This window comes from Mytilus edulis, chromosome 5, assembly GCF_963676685.1.
Source record: "Mytilus edulis chromosome 5, xbMytEdul2.2, whole genome shotgun sequence".
In the NCBI taxonomy this organism is placed as follows: domain Eukaryota; kingdom Metazoa; phylum Mollusca; class Bivalvia; order Mytilida; family Mytilidae; genus Mytilus; species Mytilus edulis.
Genome location: NC_092348.1, coordinates 67,124,134 through 67,145,817, shown reverse-complemented (window position 1 = coordinate 67,145,817; position 21,684 = coordinate 67,124,134). Strand labels below are relative to the sequence as shown.

General features: G+C 32.8%; 1 protein-coding gene and 1 long non-coding RNA gene across 2 annotated transcripts in view; both read left to right on the top strand.

Moving 5' to 3' along the window:
* The window catches only part of LOC139522492 (uncharacterized), a 35,290-nt gene extending 14,775 nt beyond the window's left edge, over positions 1 to 20,515 (top strand). Inside the window, exon 3 of the long non-coding RNA XR_011664444.1 lies at positions 20,251 to 20,515. This is a non-coding gene — a long non-coding RNA (uncharacterized lncRNA). The remainder of the gene's footprint in view (positions 1 to 20,250) is intronic.
* On the top strand, positions 12,870 to 14,727 carry LOC139522608 (uncharacterized). Its single transcript, XM_071316074.1, has 4 exons — positions 12,870 to 13,156; positions 13,646 to 13,829; positions 14,122 to 14,262; positions 14,724 to 14,727. Exons 1-4 carry the CDS (start codon positions 13,021 to 13,023, stop codon positions 14,725 to 14,727), a joined length of 465 nt encoding a protein of 154 aa, XP_071172175.1. The 5' UTR covers positions 12,870 to 13,020.
* Positions 20,516 to 21,684: the final 1,169 nt, after the last annotated feature.

The following is a 21,684-nucleotide window of genomic DNA, read 5'->3' as shown; positions in this document are numbered from 1 at the left end:
AATTGAGAGATATATACCCCGTATGCAGGTGCTGCTGGAATGTTGCTACTTAGAAATGGAAAGTTCACAATTGGAAAGCTGAAATCATCTCTTTTGTCGTAAAGTTTTGTCTTCAATCGACCCTCATTGTCAATTTCTAGATGTAAGTCAAGATATGAAGCTGACTTAACTGTATCTGTAGTATCCTTTATCTCCAATTCGATGGGATAGATGCGTTCCACATAGTCACCAAATTTTGAATTGTTTAGTGAAAGAACGTCATCTATATAGCGGAAAGTAGAGTTAAAGGATATTGCTAACTTCTTATCTTTCTTCCTAAGAAGTTCCTGCATGAAGCCTTAATATATATTTTTAAAAAGTCGAATCTAAAGCCAGATAAATCAAACATTTGTTTTAAGGTAACACGATACCGAATGGCTTATCTCCCGATTTCCAAACTTTTTGGCACACATGTTCTTTGAATGAGTTACATCGGAATATGTAATAAAATATATACCATTTTTGTTTTCTTGGTATTTTCATAGGAAAACGTCAATTTTGGCGGCAAATTTACATAAGTATATAAGGGGAAATGCCTATTTTTCGGCTTACCTTTATAGATTTTCCAATGGATGGCTATGTTCTTATATACGGAGAAAAACAAAAAACTAACATAATATCCAGGATTGCAAGCTGAATCCATACACGTATAGAAAATCATATGTCACCATCCTTGTTTTGAGATAAATGGCTTCAAAGTTGATTGATACCCTTAGAATTTGACCGAAAACGTCTGACGTTATTCAATGCAGAATGTAACGTTATTTCTACTCAGAGATATGAAAAACAAAATATGTGTCGAGATCTGAATGGTGTTTATTTTATTTTCATTTCCCATGTCGGATTTCGTAAATTTCCTAGTAATGCAATATAAAATTCTACTGATATAATTAATTCGTCCTGCACATGGAAATATCACTCAGTACATGCATTAACATTAATCTCATCTGATTTTCACACCAAACGAGCATATACTTGAACCTTGCTTGAACTGGTTGGTTCCACGTGAATCTTATGATAATAATTCATGAATAAATCACCGGAATTTGGTACACGTTAAATTCACGTAAATTTTTAAAATAATATCTTTATTCTAAAATTTAATGTAAATTTCACGTGAAAATAACATGAAAATACCTTCATATTTTTGTAAAGTTCACGTGAAAATAACACGAAAAATTTAACGTGTGATTCATTTGAATTACTGAGTTTTTAACTCCATCCTTTAAGACAATGGTGGTACCATTGCTTCATCCATGCATAAATAGAGTACTCTAAAAATGTGATTCAGTTAACAGTTGCTCGTTTTTTATGGTCGTTTAACGTTAAGTGGCAAATAGTTCATTCATGTTCTGGACGATCATACATTACAATTTTGAAAACAGTTGTTTATAAAAGACACATTTGATGCACCAGTCAAAAAAGGTTTAAAATTCTGTTAGTTTTGAAACTTATGAGGGAAAATAATGATCCTGATAAAATACACATTCTTAAAAGTAAAATAACAAACTAAAAGAAAAAAATCAAAACTTATATTCTTGACTTGCTACGTACATTCGTATAGTGTATTCTGCGTGGTGTAAATGTATGAGTTGGTTGCTCAGCAAGTCGGACAAACATTGCAAACTGTATGCAAAATTTCACAAAGTTCAACAGTTTGTCATTTGTGGAAAATTATTTACAAAACAAATTTTGAGATCATAAATGCATTCTTTATAAGTAAAAAAAAATGCGAAATACAAAAGTTCCAGCTTGAAATTCCACATGTTGGAGATGTAAGCCGGAGTCTGTGCTCTGCGTGTCTTTTATATTTTATTAAAATACCTAATCCAGAAACCTGTCCTGAACAAAAAATAAAGAAAATCCAGACGATATACGCACCTTTAATATGAGTAGTAACACCAGGTACATAATTTAAACCTGAAGCAAAAAAACTACGAAGTGCGGTATTGACGATCGAACGGACATGGGTGAAACTATATGATGATACGTGCTCTATTAGGATTTTGGTGACAAAACATATTTTTTAATATGCAGTTCATATAATGGAAAGGTAATACGGAGATCTAAAATGAAGTAGCAATGTAAGCAAGCTAACATTTCCGTCATTTTGTCTTTGGTGGAAAGTTGATTAATTGACAATTTTACCGCACCTCCTTATTTCATTATGGTTTGAATTTTCTCCAGAAGAACAAAAGTGTTTTAAGACTAAAACAAATGTGTACTAAGAGACTGAAATGTTACTGTGATAATTATACTCCACATTTTATAAAACCTTTCCAATTTGGATGCCCAACGTTTACTCAAACTACAAATTAGAAATAAAAAGATACTCGTCCAATTAGCATTAGTCACAATTTGTTTCAGGTCTTTGGTTTTGATGTCTTCAAATGTCCAGAAGTTGCTTTCTTAGTAATTCAATAACTCATATCTCCATTTAACATTCTAACAGCCAACTGTTGTACATATAACATATTCCATATATATTTTTTTTGTATTTGTACATTTACAAATAAAGTATAATGTTACCCCACTTCCATAATGAGCAAGCGGTAATGTAGATAACTTGATTCTTTCTGCGTAAATGTTCGTAAATTTTGTCGATTTCTTTGAAAAAAATTAAAGTCTTACTCAATGATCTAAATTTTAACAACTAAAGTTTCAAGTTACGGTTGTAAATTGTAGGATTGGTCGCTGAACGTCCAGTGGCAAATACTTTATGCATGTTCAGGACGAGAACAAGTTAACAATAAATAATACATCCCGCACAGCCAAATGGACGCCCCACTTTGACATCATTTTTATGCAGATCGGAAGAAGACCAAGTGACCATATTCCTATCCCTAGTCGCCCTTGGATGTTAATTGTAGGATATAAACAAAATATAAAAATTATGTACATTGTCAGAAATATAAAATGTATTTTTCCTACGAAACAAGTGGAAAGCTCGGTGAGTCTCGCTTTTCATTGTGTTTCTATAGCTCGTAAAAACACATTTTATATTACAATAAACATAATTTATATATATATATATATATATATATATATTTTGATAAATAAAAAGTCCTTGGTACAGAAAATATAATTTAAAAGTAAAAAACACAAAAAATCACATCATAAATCGAACATTGTTTCTGTTAGCGCTTTCACCGCATCTCCAGCGGTTCATCAGACAGAATTGTTATCGTTAATAGTAACGACTTGTGACGTTACGTTATAGTAACGACTTGTGACGTTACGTTATAGTAACGTCATGCGGTAGTTGTATATATCTTACGGAATTTTATTAACGGACCGAATTTCACTTCCTATTTAGTGTGGGCTTATAAAGTTCAATAAAATATTGTTCCTTGGCTTCACGCGGAATTTTATCTTCGGTCCACATCTTAAAAAAGGGATATATTTTAAATTTTCCCTTTCCACATCGGTCAAAGTGTTCAGAACAGGGAGAATTTCGAATTGACGGGTCTTTTATCTGCTGTTCATAAACAGCAGATAAAAGACCCGTCAATTCGAAATTCTCCCTGTTCTGAACACTTTGACCGATGTGGAAAGGGAAAATTTAAAATATATCCCTTTTTTAAGATGTGGACCGAAGATAAAATTCCGCGTGAAGCCAAGGAACAATATTTTATTGAACTTTATAAGCCCACACTAAATAGGAAGTGAAATTCGGTCCGTTAATAAAATTCCGTAAGATATATACAACTACCGCATGACGTTACTATAACGTAACGTCACAAGTCGTTACTATAACGTAACGTCACAAGTCGTTACTATTAACGATAACAATTCTGTCTGATGAACCGCTGGAGATGCGGTGAAAGCGCTAACAGAAACAATGTTCGATTTATGATGTGATTTTTTGTGTTTTTTACTTTTAAATTATATATATATATATATATATATATAATATAGTATATTTATAGACACAAGTGGATACTTGGGGCTGGCTTTATCAGACTGTAACGGGACCTATTTTTTTAATTTTATTTTTGCCGGGCTTCATTCCGATGTTGCTGTCCTATCCCGTGTAGCATTGGTCTATAGGAATACAAATCTAGCACTTTATTTTTTAAATGTTTCCGAAACTATATCGGATTTACTCTGTACAAACCAATGAATTTCAGAGACTGTTTACACTTGGAACACAGAGAAAGTTATTCGGCAAAATAACTAAGTTAAACCATTTTCTTTACATTCCATACTAACAAACTATTTTCTGTATGAGTTTCAAAGTCTGCCTGTATTGTTCTTTTTCGCCTAATTCTATCCGCATTCTCATCCAGATAAATTTCCTTTTTCCATTTTGCCCGAGCAGTGTTTTAAACGACAATTTTAACACGAATAAATAGATGCACAATTCCCCGTGTTTTTTACACATCATCCTATAAAGTTTCTATAGATTAGATTTTTCTTTTCAAAACAAAATTTCATTAGGGATACGGCGTGCATCATGAATAAATATTTATTGCAAAAATAAACCAAGTATAAAATAAAGTGATAAAACTGAGTCTATTATGCATAAGAAAATATATAGATAAATCGTGCAGATTCTTAAATAGAAAATTTAAAAGTAAAGGGATACATTTTTAAAGATTAACAATGAGCAGAAGAATTGCCGGTAAACAATAAAGCAAATAAGTTAACCGTTATATATTGCATCAAAACTCTCGGCACTCTTCATCTAGAAAAAGTTACCGTTAAAAATGTCACATAGTTACTAAAAATATTTTTTTTATTATTTAATCACTTTGTGATTGCAAAACCTGCTGAATTGGCTTGTATGTGTGAACGTTGTTCGATAACGTCAGGAACGGTAACTCGTGGCGTAACTCATTCGATATCGTGTTACCTTAATTTTATACGCCTTTAGGGCAACACAAACACACCTTTAACGTATAAAATATGTACTCGACTGTCTCTTTACGATAAGATAATTGCCCATTTTCGACCCACCACCCCTAAAAAAAATGTCATCTGAAATAAATGCTATGCATAGATCTAGACAGATAACAATTTCATTTAAAAAAAAACTCTCTTGTATTCGAAGTTTTTGCAGTTTTGTCTAAACAAACTGACACAGTATATGAATATAGTATTGTTGTATTTTTTAACTTAAAATGTTCGATACATTGTTAACAATAAAATAACAGCTACTTAATATCATCCACATACCCTTTATAATGTCTGATATACATATTTATGACAATAACTGTTGCGAGCACAAGATTCACTGCACAGTTTTAAAGTTATGCTTAACAAAAAAAAAAAAAAAAAAAACTGTGAACTTACGTTTTGCGAAATTTTTTTGATGAGTACTGGTTGAGATTTTAATCTTTTAGAACATGGTAATCTAATAGTTGAGAATTCGGCTCTAAACTAGCTTGCGATCTAGTACTCGTGGTTCAATAAATTGTGTCTTTATGTTAATATTTTGTGTGCTAAGTTGACTGTTCTTTGGTCGGGTTGTTGTCTCTTTTATTTGACATATTCCCAATTTCCATTCTAAGTTTTAAGTGTTGTGATGTTACACAACTGTACCAAAAAAGGAGGTAAGGAGGAGGGGTTGGTTAGGTTTGGGATAGGGAAGGGTGTCACTGTGGAGCGCAAACAAACTTGTTAAGCCATGTCACAAGTGCCCAAAACCAGTGGATGGTTGCAATCTGTCATATTTATTTTTCAAAGTTAAATCAGGCCGAACGTCTTCATTTTTTCAATCGTTAACATTTTTATAGCTAGCATTTGTTATTGTTTTTGCTCGTTGTTGAAGGTCAAATTTGACTTGCAAAAATTATTGTCTTATTCCATTTTATTCAGTTTTATCACTCATGTATGATGAGGAAGTCTGGGTCGTTTTTTTTTCCAGTCGAAATGTATTGGAGACAGTGTATACATAACGGGGCTCGGGTCTAAATCATTTTTTTTTTATCTAATATAAGATTTAGCTATATTTTTCTATAAATGAACTTTATCTTATACTTAATGGAAAAATGAAATAAAAAATGGGGTCATCGTTCATTTACGCTCACAATCTGCCTTCGAAAGAAGCATACATTTTTGTTAATGTCCCTTTTTTCTGTTGAACTAATAGGAGAAATAGCGGTTATATCGAAATAAATTAAAAATAGAACTAAATTGCATAAATCGCTTAAATTTTACAATTATTTAGTTTATGTACAGCTTATTCGAAAACAGCAATAAAAAATATAGGTCACTGATGATTTTAAAAAAATATTTCCATTTTAATGCCAAAAATAGCATTTTTTCACCAAAGAGAGATAATTTGGAGCTTTTTCAATGATATCTACATTTTATAAGTTATCTGGAGCCAACACGAATTGATTTTTGGAATGATTTTTGTACCATACGATAAAGTAACAACTACTAAAGGTACTTAATAAAAATTTTAATGAAAAATAAATGTTTAATTTTTTCCTGAAAATCATATACCCGCAAGCATTCATTGGTTTCGAATTCAAATTTAAAGAAGTCTACATTAAACACAAAAATAATAAAATTAATAATTTGGATGACAAATTTCAAATTTAATGAACCCCTAAGGCAAAGGTTACTATCAAGTTATCAAGATTTGCTGTTTTCTTTTTTTTCTTTTTTCTCTAGTGTCATATTTTTTCCGAATAACATGTAATTCACTTGACAGTCATCTTTAAAAAAATCAAATACAATCTCAACGTATGTCTAGCACATACCTGTGATATTGCAGGCAAAAAAACAAAACATCCATTTAACAGTGCGACAATCAGAGTAGTAAGACGCTGCTCCTTACAAAAAAAAATATTTTTTACAAAAATCCCGATACTACGGAAGCCGATAAGGGCCATTCAAAAAAAAAAATTATGTCGTAATTACGACATAGCATGTCGTAATTTCGACATAACATGTCGTTATAACGACATCGCTATGTCGTAATTTCGACATAATATGTCGTTATAACGACATCGCTATGTCGTAATTTCGACATAACATGTCGTTAAAACGACATCGCTATGTCGTAATTTCGACATAATATGTCGTTATAACGACATCGCTTTGTCGTAATTTCGACATAACTTGTCGTAATAACGACATAGCTATGTCGTAATAACGACATCACTATATATATTAAAGAATATGTATTATAATTGCCAAGACACTAAATGACACAGAAATTAACAACTATAGGTCATATCATAATGCCCCCAATAACTAGAAAAGCCCCCGCATAATCAGCTATAAAAGAGGGACGAAAGATACCAGAGGGAGAGCCCCCGAAATGCTGTGTGGCAGACAGTGTTATTAATTAATTATAATCTCCCTTGGTAAAACTCCAAATTTCATATTTAATGATTTCATTGTTAAATAATTTACATGAAGCTGAATAAGTATATATCTGTTAATTGCATAGCTTTTGCTATTTGAATTCATTGATTAAAGATATTTATTTATATAGTAAAGTTTAATATTTGTATCGTCGCAAAATCTTTGGTCACCTTCTTTGGTTACCTTCTGTGAGAAACTTATATATTTTATAGATCCTGATTGAAAGTAATAAGAAACTGACTGGGGGCTAAGCCGACTGACCTGAAATCCTATCAAGGCAAGCAAAGCTTAACACCTTTCTATAAAGAAGCTCACAACTCCGTGGTTTGTGGTAATGAGGGTGAATGGACGTATCGATTGCTACATGTATTTACTGTCAAACACGACGTTACACATAAAAAGCGGCGTCGAAGAGGGTGTTTGATTAATTTTTGCAAGTTTTATTCGTTTTTTTATATGTTGGTTGATTTATTTATTATATTTCAAAATTTTTAAAATTTCTGATTCTGGTTCTGTTCGTTTTGTGATGTCATTTTATCATAAATTACCTCAAGTTGTGGAAATCTATTTAATAATGTTTACCCTTTAAGCTATTTCAACTAAAAATGCATTACTGTCGCAAGTAATGTGGGAAAGAAAGATGGGACAGAAGTAGATATAGGCAGATGTGGTACAGTTTTCCGTAAAAAAGATAAATTTTTTTAGATGTACGAAACTTTTATCATATGATGTTTAACTTTCAAGGTGCATATCATCTGTCATTGTAAAATCTTAACTCAACCCCAATACAAATATATCTGACACTCTGCAAGTAAATCGAACATTTTTACCCTTGGTTAAATTTGAATAGAATTGTATTTTCCCTGGTACATAAGTTGTCGAAATACACCCCTTCAATTACTTGAACCTTGGCTTGAGAATTATTTCCGCAAGTCATATTATAGTGTTTAATTTCTGATATACATTTTAAAATATGTTAATCTACTCCTGGATCGTCCGCGAAAACGGCTTAAATAATCCCGGGTTTTTAAAATTCGATGAAACGGTTTTCGTCACTGTTTGGGATTTGTCTTTCAATTACTAGTACCTCCATTTCATGCACAAGTTTATATTGACGAAAAGTTCCGGCTTCGCTAGTACAGGAATTAATTTCATCACGACAGTTATAACATGAATAGCAGGGCAAATCGCGAAGTAAAACACTCCGTGAACTGGTATAAGTCTTTTAATATTGGTGATTGCACCTTACTGAAATGACGACTTTAAATGATCTATGGAGTACTTCCACAATATAAATTTCAAGTCGAATTTTACATTTAGAGGATTGTCTTGGTGTCTAAAATTTGTCTTTGCAAAAGTTGGACGAAGTTCATATGTTTTTCCCCATTTCCCCATTCTTTTAAATAAATCGTTAAAAGCTATAAACGATTAATAAAAATTGCAAAATTTAACCTGTGTCGAACCTATGTCCCCGGGTGGAGTCTATAGCATCTTGCGCTATTCTTTTTTTTCGGCAACAATCATCAACCTGTTTTTCCAAATTTCACAACACGATTTGTTTTAATTATCATGAACATTTAATTGAAACTTTAGCACATGTAACGACGGAAATTAGCGTCTTTCGAACTTTCGACGTTTTGACAAATTGGCTACTGTTTTGTAATGTGTTGAAGCATTTTATTCCTTTAAGACCCAAACATGTAGTTAATAAGAAAAGAATCTTGTCATTTTTTACTCTTCGTGTATCTAACTTTTGTTTTGATTAATTATAAAAAATACGCGTTAACTGCTTTGAAAAATGAAATATCAACTTGGACAAAATGGCTACCGTTTGAAAAACGACTGTGTAGAGAAGATTTTATTGAATCAGCAATATTTGAACTCGCGAACAATGAGGCAAATATTTGTACTTTTGTTAGATATTATTATTGTCCTACTATTTTTATTCATTTTCTGCTACTTACAAAATTCACTTTCAGTCGTTGAGATAACGAAAAACGTCGTTGGACATTTTTCTTATTCCCGCTTAATATAAAGCCACCGAGTATCAAGAAGATCAGAGAATAAGAAATAGGATCACTATACATAAGATTTAAAACAGTTTTTCATAAATGTAACGTTGGACATCCGTTTTTTTTTACTAGATATTACTTAGTATATGATCAAGAGCTGTAAAAACATAATTTGAAACATATATTGAATTTGCTTTAATATTGGTTCGTGTTTTCTAACATTTTTATTTTGTTTTGCGGATGAAATTTTGAAGATTTCGTTTTAAATCCTAGAGGTTGTAGAAACATCGTGTCCAACGTTTGTAAGTAGAAAGAGAGCAATCAATATTTCAATTCACCCTTATTACACGAAGGCATATAGTTAGCGCTAGTTTATAAGTAGGATCTATGTTAGTTCTCATATAATTCCACACATATTAGTTGAAACAAGTAGAATGTTTATACTATCTTTGCATCCCTTCCTCGGTCGGTATCTTCTTAAAGAGGATCTATAAATTATATAAGTTTCTCACAGAAGGTAACCAAAGAAGGTGACCAAAGCTTTTGCAACGATACAAATATTAAACTTTACAATATGAATAAATATCTTTAACAAATGAATTCAAATAGCAAAAGCTATGTAATTAACAAATATATACTTATTTTAAGCATCATGTAAATCAATCAACAATGAAATACTTTAAATATGAAATTTGGAGTTTTACCAAGGGAGCTAATAATTAATTAATGTTAACACTGTCTGCCACACAGCATTTCGGGGCCTCTCCCTCTGGTATCTTTCGTCCCTCTTTTATAGCTGACTATGCGGGGGCTTTTCTAATAATTGGGGGCATTATGCTAACATATAGTTGTTAATTTCTGTCATTTAGTCTCTTGGCAATGATTTAAATACATATTCTTTAATATATATAGTGATGTCGTTATTACGACATAGCTATGTCGTTAAAACGACATAGTGATGTCGTTATTACGACATGTTATGTCGAAATAACGACATAGCGATGTCGTTATAACGACATGTTATGTCGAAATTACGACATAGCGATGTCGTAATAACGACATGTTATGTCGAAATTACGACATGCTATGTCGTAATTACGACATAATTTTCTTTTTTTTGAATGGCCCTTATCGGCTTCCGTACGATACTGTGTTTGTAATTAGGGACACGTATATGGTGCTATGAGAGGATAACAGTTAGTTAGATCATCTAATCTCGTATATTTAATTGAAAGAAACCTGTCAAACGTTTATTGTCGTTATAAATGTGTCTTTACCTCAAGCACCATTTGATTGTTAGTTAGCATATTATGTAGAGAATCATCAATTTAAGGGCATTTCTTAAATAAAACTATTCTAATTAGATATATTTTCATCTGATATTGGACGGAATATGTTGTCCTTTTAAGTAATATAAGTTACGACTATTTGAAAACGCTTATTAAACAGCCAAATGGATGCACATAAGTACACGGCCGACACTCGGCTAACCGAGAGATAGGTCGGTTAATCTATATTGAGTATGCGGCTATATCGGCGTTGGGTCTGTTAATCGGGTTGGTTATACGTCTGTTAAGAGTAAAACTCACAGTTTAATGTTAAACTCTGTTAAATATACAGATTTTTTGGCACATTATGAGAATCACATCAAAAAAAGAAAAGTGTCTGACAAAATGATATCTATCATAGAACATTTTCCACCATTAAAAAAAATGCATAGTCTGTGCAATTTTAAGTAAAACGAAAAGGCGTCGCACAAGTATGTGGTTTTTATGCTTGTACGCATAGCAATATTTTAGATTAAAGGCCTAAAACCATTTTTAGATATGATTTAAAGGACACAAAGTAGTACTTTGGTTCTAAAAAATCAATTGTCATTGATAAATATTTCATAATTGTTATATAAGTTGAGTTATATCACATTTTAATGAATATTAGGGGAATACAGTCTGTTAATGGGTTGGACAATTTAAATCGTGTCAGTTAAGAGTTATTTAGCCACGACAATAGTCTTACTACGTTGAGTTTATATTTTCACATTGAAAAAAAAAGAGATGTACTTATAACGAAAAAATTACAATACGGTGCAACAGTAATAATAACTATCCTTATAGAGCACTTTTATTTAAATAAAAATTCTCTACATTTCATTAAAAGGGTGTGTCATTTCAAATTAAATTTATATGGACTGATTGGCCGCTCGAATTCAAATGAATTTATTATTTACGCCAAGTTATCAATCAGCCTTATTTTTTTTTCTTTTCAAAGTCTGTAACATCTATGAATCTGTCATGTGTTGCAATTCAGCTGGTTAAATTCCGTGCGTTTTCTTTGGAATACTAAGGCTTTTCTACCTTAGGAATAGATTACCTTATGCCGGCGTCACACATTCACTGTGCTTAAACGGCTGTGGGTAACTTAAGTTACCCACAGCCCAAGATGGCGGACTCTAAACTCGTTGATATTTAATTCATACAAAATGTACCTTTTGCGACGTTTTTCATGCAGAATGTAAATATTTATAGGATTATTGAATAAAGAAATGACTAACAATTACCATAAATTTGTTAATATAGAGTTCACTAAAGCGCAAGGTCAACTTTAAAAAAATGCATAAGATGTCCGTAACTTTTTTATCGAAACTAAGCAGATTGTCCGTAACTTTATTTTTAGATGTGGGTAACTTTTGATTTAAAATTTTAAGAATTATAATTTCAACAATTAGAAGACAATTAACATCATATTTGTAACCTTCTCGGCCGTTTATATTACTCATTCACCACCAAATGTGATTTTATTAACGCATCATACTTATACACCACAGAAGTTTTATGTGGGGTTTGTGGTACTTCATCCTGGTTATGGTTTGAACTTTTATTTACTGATGTGCGTCTTATCGACGTTTTTTCGCTTGTCAGACCAAGGCTTTTCCATACTCTTTAATGTTTTGAGTTTAATTATATGTTTGCGGTTTACCTTCACCTCTGTTTCTTTCTATGTGTATTTTGATGAATACTCTTTGACGCGGCTCTGTATTTATACATCCCACCAGTTAGTTATAGTGTTATGATTTTTTTGAATATGTTTCCTAGTATGTTTTTTTTTCTCTCTTTGTATGTTATCAGGGGTTGTTAGACTGGAAGCAAGTTAACTCGTACCAACGGAAACTCGTACCATGTTAACTCGTACCAAAAAAGTTAACTCGTACCAACTTAAAGTCGTACCACTGGGAAGTCGTACCATTAAAAAAAAATTTTGTGGTGTTTTTTCTTTCTAAAATTAATTAAAAAAAAGTTGAATTACTGTAATTTTATACTGGATTTTAATGAAAACTTGGACAAAAATACGTTTTTTTTTATTAAGATACTAATATAAATGGTCTTAATTACCTTAATACCCTGCAAATTAATATACGATATTCCTTTGATTGTGTGATCAAATTAATACATTCCTTTGATTGTGTGATTATTGGTTGATTATTAACTAATCACTTGTTTAATCATATTATTACATTTTGATTGTTGTTATATACTTTCACAGCTTGGAATTAAACATATAATGTTTTTTTATTAAATGAAATTCCTGATTATCAAAACACAAGCTGATATAAGTTGTCTCAAAGCTCACTTTCCTCATAAAATGGGGCATGTTTGTGTGGCCCCTCATAACCACAATGGAAGACGACAACTGTATATGGTGCCACTCTGTGGTCAGACCCCGACAAGAAGCAATAGAGTGTGATGTATGTTCTAAATGGCAACACAGAAAGTGTGGAAATATAGGTAAGTTATTTTCATCATTTATTACTTTAAAACAGAATGAAGAGTAAATTAAGATTATAAGAAAAAAATATTATATTCTGAATCGAACTTTTCCCATTATTGTATTTAACTTCACATAATATATAGTTGCCAGTGAGAAAACTTTGTATATAGATTATCGAAACTAAGCAGTTTAAATTGGTTATATCTGAGGGTAATTTATCTATTAAATGTGTTAGAAAATGTTTATATACTGTACATCAAAATAAGTTGACGATGATAAACACTTTATAACTGAATGTCCACTATATGTTGATAAAAAGAATTACTTTTTAATAGCATTAATTTTCGATCTTTAGACAATTTTTCAAAGTGTTCCTTGCTATTTTAAGATGTTGATAGAGCCGTTTAATTGTAAATAACAATATTCTTTTCCATTTATCTTTATGCAGAATATATATTTATAACATACATTTAGATGTTTTTTTTACGCTAAGCTATTTTTTTAAGGTATAACTAGGGCTGCCTACCGCCAGATGGTTAAAGACAGACAAGTCATCAACTGGACATGTTCAGAATGTCAGCAACCAAACCTGCCAGAAGAACCTATGCAAACAGAGGAAGAAGATGACAGTATCCATGCTTCATTCAACGTAGAACTGCCCTTTGATATTCCTTCTGACGTTGAAGAAGAGTAAGTTAATTTTATCATTTATATTGGCTTGAAGAATGATTGGTGTTTGCTTTATTATGCGTCGTACCTAAGTTTGATATCGTTTAAGAATTTGTTAGATATAGGAGGATGTGGTATGATTGCTGAATGACACAAATCTACATCAAATTTGTATTTGTACTGTTCAAGATTATTACAAAAGAGATTTATTAGGTTCATATATTTATACCTTTTAAGATTATATAATCATCAATTATTTATTAATTTGTATACCATGTTCAGTTTGTAATTTGATTGAATTTTTTTTTTACAGAAACATTGCAGATGACTCAGTTTACGACGATGATGAAGATGTTCCAGCTGGCCCGGTCATAAACGACAAGGCAGTAGAGTGCAACAAGCCTTTCTACGAACTACTAGAATTACTTCACACTGAAACCACCAAGGTCCCATTGTAAGTGAAACTCATCAGTGAAGGCAAGCTTAAAAGATGTCAACGGAAGAAGGTCCGAGCAGTCCAGGGAAAGATATTCGCTTTGTGGGAACAGTACACCACCCACTCCATCACAACAGCAGAACTTCTGAAACAGACCATGCGTTTGAATGGTCCTGTACCAACACCAGAAAACACCGACCAGTAAATTGAATAGTGAACATGGACTATTAGTGCGACCATTATATTAGTGCGACCATTAGTGCTTCTTGAATGTTTATTTTCTATATGTAACAATAGTGCCAATTAATATTATGTAACAATAGTGCCAGTTATCTTTGAAAACATTATTGTATTAATTTAATACCATGTGAAATCTCAAATGTAAAAGGATGATATAAATGTGAATAAAACATAAGGTGTATGTGTATCTCTTGAGAGAAAAATATAATAATAATTGATGTTTTGTTAATTTTTTATAGATGATTGTTATTGAAATTGTGGTAAATAAAGCATCAAAATAAAATATATATTCTTAGTTATTCTGCCAGTACTACCATTAAGCCTACTGGCCATTCACAATACCTTTATTCACAATACAGATGGACAGTCAAACTCATTACTCATAAATAGAAATAAACTTAAAATATTATGCTGCCAACACTACCATTACATCTACTGGCTATTCACAATACCATTAGAACCATGGATGGACAATCAAACTCATAAAAAGAAATAGAATAAAATTCAAAACAGCATATCCAGAAATCAACGCCACTTTGCTTATTTGAATATTATACTAAAGAAATCGGATACGGGTCACGGAAATTGCATTAAAATGATAGGGAATTTTGAAAAAATGTCTGTTTTAATTTTAATTTAAGTGATAGACAGGTTGCCGAGGCAGAAAATGAATATACACAACAATATACACCATTTAAACGAAACACAATGACTGTTGTTGCAAAAATACAGGTTCCTGAGCTATTTTAAAAATCGAAGCGAGAGGCTCTTAACATTGCAGTATAAAATACAGGCTAAAATGGCTGAAACGTCAAATTTGCAAACTTCGTGCATATTACAAAAACAGGTTGCCGGGGTGAAATATGAAACTTGAATTTCCAAAGAATAAGCAAGTCCAAACTATTAAATTACCCTGTTGTCCTACGTAGTTATTTATATTTTTATATACTATGTCGAATTGTTACACTATGTTGACTGCTCTTTTCCTTTTATTATCACTGACTTTTACCTATAAATTAATTGTGTCTTTTAGTTTTATTCAGTTTAATGAGATTTAATGCAACTTGCATACAAATGAAATATGCAGCTAGCTGTAAAACTAGGTTTATTCATTTATACAAAATGTCCCTTTTTTAAGTTTTCCCATTTACTGTAAATCTTGGCCAGGGTGCCGCAATATCACCGTGCGCAACGTCCCAGTGTGTCCAAATTGACACCCCTTTTATTTTACTGTCAATGCTGATGGGATTTGTTTTTGTGGGGATGAGAGAAAAGTGTTTTTGGCTTTTTCAAAAAGACGGAAAAAGTTTGTGCATTTGTCTCGTATAGTCTATCGCCTCTGGCCTTTGTTAGTCTTGTATTATTTTAATTTTAGTTTCTTGTGTACAATTGGGAAATTAGTATGGTGTTCATTATCACTGAACTAGTATATATTTGTTTAGGGGCCAGTTGAAGGACGCCTCCGGGTGCGGGAATTTCTCGCTACATTGAAGACCTGTTGGTGACCTTCTGCTGTTGTTTCTTTCTATCGTCGGGTTGTTGTCTCTTTGACACATTTCCCATTTCCATTCTCAATTTTATCCACTGCATGCCTGGGCAATTTGGGTTCCCCTCCAAAATCCCGGATTCACGCTACCCTTGTCGTTGCTGGCAGAAAATCAGTAAGTGTATACATGCTACATGTATGTGTAAAAAATACTTGTGTAGTCTGCTTGTTCAAAAATAAAAACGAATAATGATGTTTCAACAGTTTATCTGCTATGATCGGAAACAACCCTCCGATCTAGGCGATTCGGGTACCCCGACGTTATACAAAATGAGAGCCGAGTTTTGCGGATTTATCGTGATTTTTTTCATATTTTCCCAATTTTGTCTTCCATCGACACAATGAATTATATCATACTAGACATCTACTTCGTTTTGTGAATATGTATTCGATGCAATCTCTATCATCAGTTTAAACATGACATCCGCGTATGTCGATTCTTTGAAAGTTACGGACATCTCTATTGGTATGATGAAAAAAGTTACGGACAAGTTGTTTTGAAGTTACGGACAGCCTAAGTGTTTTTTAAAATCGTGCTGTGATCGTTTATTTTGTAGAATTTAATCACCTTTCCAGTTTAGGGGTTTCCCTAAACGATTAATACAACTTTTAAATTCAGTTGTTTAATTAATGCATTCGTGGTATTGTTATTCTATAGAAGAAAAGTATCTAACCGACGCAAGGCGGCTCCATCTTGGGCTGTGGGTAACTTAAGTTACCCACAGCCGTTTAAGCACAGTGACATTGTCGGATAGACCAGCGTGCATCAAACGTACAGCGAAAACTGACAAAGTCGGTATACGTTAGTTGCACGCCAGAGGAACGTTTAGCAATCGTTCAAAGCGCGTTGCATAAGTTTGAAGTACGTCGAAAAACAAAGGTAAAATTGAGAAAGGAAATGGGGAACGTGTCAAAGCGACAACAACCCGACCATAGAATAGGCAACAGACAAAGGCCACCAATTGGTCTTCAATGTAGAAAGAAACTCCCGCACCCGTAGGCGTCCTTCAGCTGGCCCCTTAAAAAATATGCATACTAGTACAGTGATAATGGACGTCATAATAAACTCCGAATTATACACAAGAAACTAAAATTAAAAATCATATAAGACTAACAAAGGCCAGAGGCTCCTGACTTGGGACAGGCGCAAAATTGCGGAGGGGATAAACATGTTTATGAGATATCAACCCTCCCCCTATACCTCTAGCCACTGAAGGAAAGTAAATACGATTGATGAACGCTACAACCCGAGGAAATGTGTATGCAGCATAAAAAACATACAACATACGCCAACATACGTTTCTTGAACGCCGGATAAACGCTTAGCCTTAGGTACGCTTCTAGTACGCCCAATACACGCTTAAAGCATATTGGCAGCGTAAATGATTTTTAACACGCCGGAGCTATACGCTGATGTGTGACGCCGGTATTAGTTGTATTTCCTGAATGCTTTTCAACTTTGTTTTTGGCTTTAAAACATCTTTTTCGAGCGTCACTGATGAGTTTTTCGTAGACGAAACGCGTGTTTGGCGTAAATATAAGGCGCGAATATTAAATTTCAATCCTGGTATCTATGAGAAGTTTATTTCCGGTATGTATTTTCCTTTGTACCGAGTCATCATTCTCATTTTCTGCCGCCCAAGGAAATGTCTGTACCAAGTTTTAAACCGTGGTTCTAAACAAGAAATAGACATTAGTAAGTTTTTTTTTATTAGTGTTGGGTCCTGATTTAATGTGTAACAACAAGACCATTTTATATTCCTGTAAATCACAATAAATGCATAATATTAATTTTATTTTTCGAGTAATAATGTATTCGTATGATATCGTAAGTCATTTAGCCGACTCGCAGTCCGCAAACGTGCTTGTTTTTCTATCGAGTGACCTTCAAGGTGGTGTAGAGAAAGGTTGATATTGAAAGGTTTGTCTATATTTGTTTGCATTATAAACATATTTCAGTTCATTTGATAAAAAAAAATCAAAACATTACGAAGTTTATCTCTGATGTATGTACTTGTTAACTATGTAAATGACAAATTGGTGCCATTTATATCAATGAAACAGAATCCACATGATATATGCGACCATTCTTTGATGAAATTAATATTACTTTGATTTTACACTTTTTAAAATCACTAGAACACACCCGTGATATCACGGGTCCGTGACTGAATTAAAGTATATAACTATGCGCAAGCCTTATTTTAGTATTAGTATTGTCATCTGATAAAGTCATGCCGATTATAAGATGCACAGTTTTTCTCTGCTTTCAAGTCTTTCTGTTTGAACCCGTCGAACTGAAACAATAATATTAATTATTTGGAAAACAAAAGGTCCTGGAATGGAGTATTTTTTAATCAACAGCATTGTCCTATATAAGTTATAAATAAAGTTGAATTATTTGCTTCGCTGTTTTACGTCATGCCCACTAACAAATTGAAAACTGTACCTATACGCCTTATTTTTAGTCCAGATTTTTAGTATTCGTATTGTTATCTTAGAAAGTCTTATTGATTAAAATACTACAATAGGTAACAATTTGACAATTTAGTAGTGTCAACCCTGTGGTTATGACCCGTGTATATAGCATATTAATCCTGAATACAACGTTTGGTGGTGCGCCTGTCAGATGCGGAACGTACGATAAGGTAATAGGTAACAGGTGAATATACTATTGGTATCGGTAGCGGACTCGACCCGGAACTTCTTAATTATTGGCAATATAAATTACGTGGAAAACAAAAGGGCCTGGAGTGGTGTAATTTTTAATCTACACCTTTGTACTATATTAGTTATATATAAAGTTGAATTCTGTGATTCGTCGTTTTTACGTGATGACGGCTGACAAATTGGACCTCGTAATTTTAGTATTATAGATTTCTATCAATTTTCAGATTCGATTGTCTAAACTTATGTTTCATTGTTTAGGTGTTGTTTCCATTTATTCTAGTCACTAATCTTTGACCTATCTCCTTATTCAGATAACATCCCATATAGCAATTAAATTATACTTGTAATGTCATTCATAACTCTTAACAGACCAATTAACAGACCGAGTTTTATACATCCGACCCATTAACAGACCATATTTTTATCAAAAATTGATTTATGTCACCAAAATACAGTTTTTCGTGTAAATTTTTCACATATTGATGTTAATGTGGTAAACAAACATAATGCCAGTCTTTTTTCGATGTTCAAAAGATTGCATGCAAGTAAACTCAACCAACTTGTCATTTTTGTGTACATTTTGTGTGTGTAAAATGTGTATAAATTTATTGATGAGTAACTCGCCTTTTCATTTTATAGATCGTTTATTGAAGCTAGAAAAAAAATAATTACACCACTGTATTCAGTACTCCAAATCATTTTGTCAGACATGAATAGTTTTTATGATATAAATATAATTAAAAAGTAATACAATGAAACATGCTGACCTTGCACTGATTTTCACGATAACACCTGATTAACAGACTTTAGCCAACCCGATTAACAGACCCACCGCCGATATAGCCGCATACTCAATATAGATTAACCGACCTATCTCTCGGTTAGCCGAGTGTCGGCCGTGAAGTAATTATAGGAGTCACAAATCCGATTGAATACAATTATCTGCCCAATCTTATTGATTCTGTAACGTTTGTTTTAAATAGGACCAACCTTTTACCAAAAATCACCAGCACAATGACAGGACCAACCAGCACAGAATTAGGATATGTATAAATTGAAAAAATGCACAATTTTAATAAATTGAGCAGACTTTTCGCCAAATAATTTTGTCGTGTGGATTTGGGTACAGAAAGGGGTCTCACGGGGATCTCATGGGACATTTTTTTTTTCAGTTCTAGATTTTCTTAAAATGAGCACATTTGTGTTACGCTTACTAAAACATTTTAGAAGGTTACTTACCTATGAACCCATAAGAAACAAAATTAAAACATCTCAACTATTGCCTTCCATTATTTATGCGAGAAAATGTAAAAAATCATCATTTTCGTCTTTGTTTACATATTTTCAATGATAACCAGCACCAGTCAGAACCAAATCATCAGCACAGAACGTTTTCTCGCAGGAAAACCTTACCCACCCTGAGATCGTGATCGCCTTTTGGTAGCGTTTCACACAAAATGGGCTTGAATAAACGCTTTAAGACCTTTAGCACCCTAATAGAAAACTAAAGAATCATAATTTAATTTAGTTTACATGTGATTTCGTTTCAGACGATAACATCAAAATGTCGACAGAGGCTGCACCGTCGAATACTGACCGTTTTAATCCTATCGCCTTTGAATTGAAATCTTTAAAGACATTTGGAGTAATACAGATGGTATTAGGTGGTATCCTAGCAACCATTGGAGTTGTCGGATTAATTTTGGATAAGAGCAAAAAGGATTGTTCTATTCCTATCCGCTCTTTCTTTAAATATTACACAGATTGTGAAAAACGATCAAATGATCTTATTGGAATGGACGGTGCGTGTGTCGGATTATCTATATTGGTAAGAAATAGTCATTCATTGTAAGATGAATATCATGAACTCCAGGGGCGGATCCGACAATTTTCAAAAGGGGGATTCCCTACCCAGGATAAAAAAAAAGAGGGGTTCCAACCATATGTTCCCATTGAAATGCCTTGATCGTTCAAAAGAGGGGGGTTCCAACCCCCGGAACCACACCTGGATCCGCCACTGCACTCGATGTTCTGTCAAATGGTTTCTAACATGACAACGTTACACTAACCACATGAAAAACAGTTTTCAATAAACGACTGCGCCAAGTTTCCATTATAACTTTAGTTTGCCTCAATCGAATGTTATAAAACTTATACACTATGCTTATTACCACAAAACACAGATCAAGTTTGAAATCGAGTGTTTTTACTTTTACCGTTCTTGAGTTGTGTCCCTTTAAAAAAAACAATATCCCTAATTTTAAAAGTGTTCAATCTCTTTTGCTAATTTTGCAAATAAAATTCTTTTAAACATTTAAGTGATTGTGGCCAAGTTTGTTTCACTTTGTGTCTTTTCACATGGAGTTTTTATACGCCTGTTTACGGTATAATAGAATACCGTTGTCCGTATGTCCGTCGTCAACATGTTGGACAATAACTCAAAAACGCTTGAATCCATTCGCATGCAACTTTAGAGAATTGTTTATTTTTTAGATAATAACTTAAAAACACTTTCACCAATTTGCTAGAAACTTTGGTGACTTGTTTTATATCTATTGACATGAACTCCCTTTCGATTTTTATAAATTTTAGATTTTACGTTTTTGGTAAAATGTGATTTTATTCATAAGAAAGGAGGATTTTCCAGTTTTCTGACAATGCTTTGAGCAGTTATCATGAAATTTGACGACTAGTTTGATCTAGATAATGTCCCTTTAGTTGTTCATGCATTTCTGATATGACATTGAAAAGTTATTGAACTTTATTCTTTGAAAAAACGACGGGCGTATCATGGCTCATGGCGCAGCTGTTTATTTTAGTTTGAAATACATACATCCATACACAATTCGCAAATAAATTAACTTATAACTGATATACTAGTTTGAACATTTAAATGATGTTATTTGATGGAAATATAACCCTTTTCAGTTTCAAATAAAAGGGGTAAAATGTTGACCTTTTTCTTCCTTCTTCTGTATAAAGCT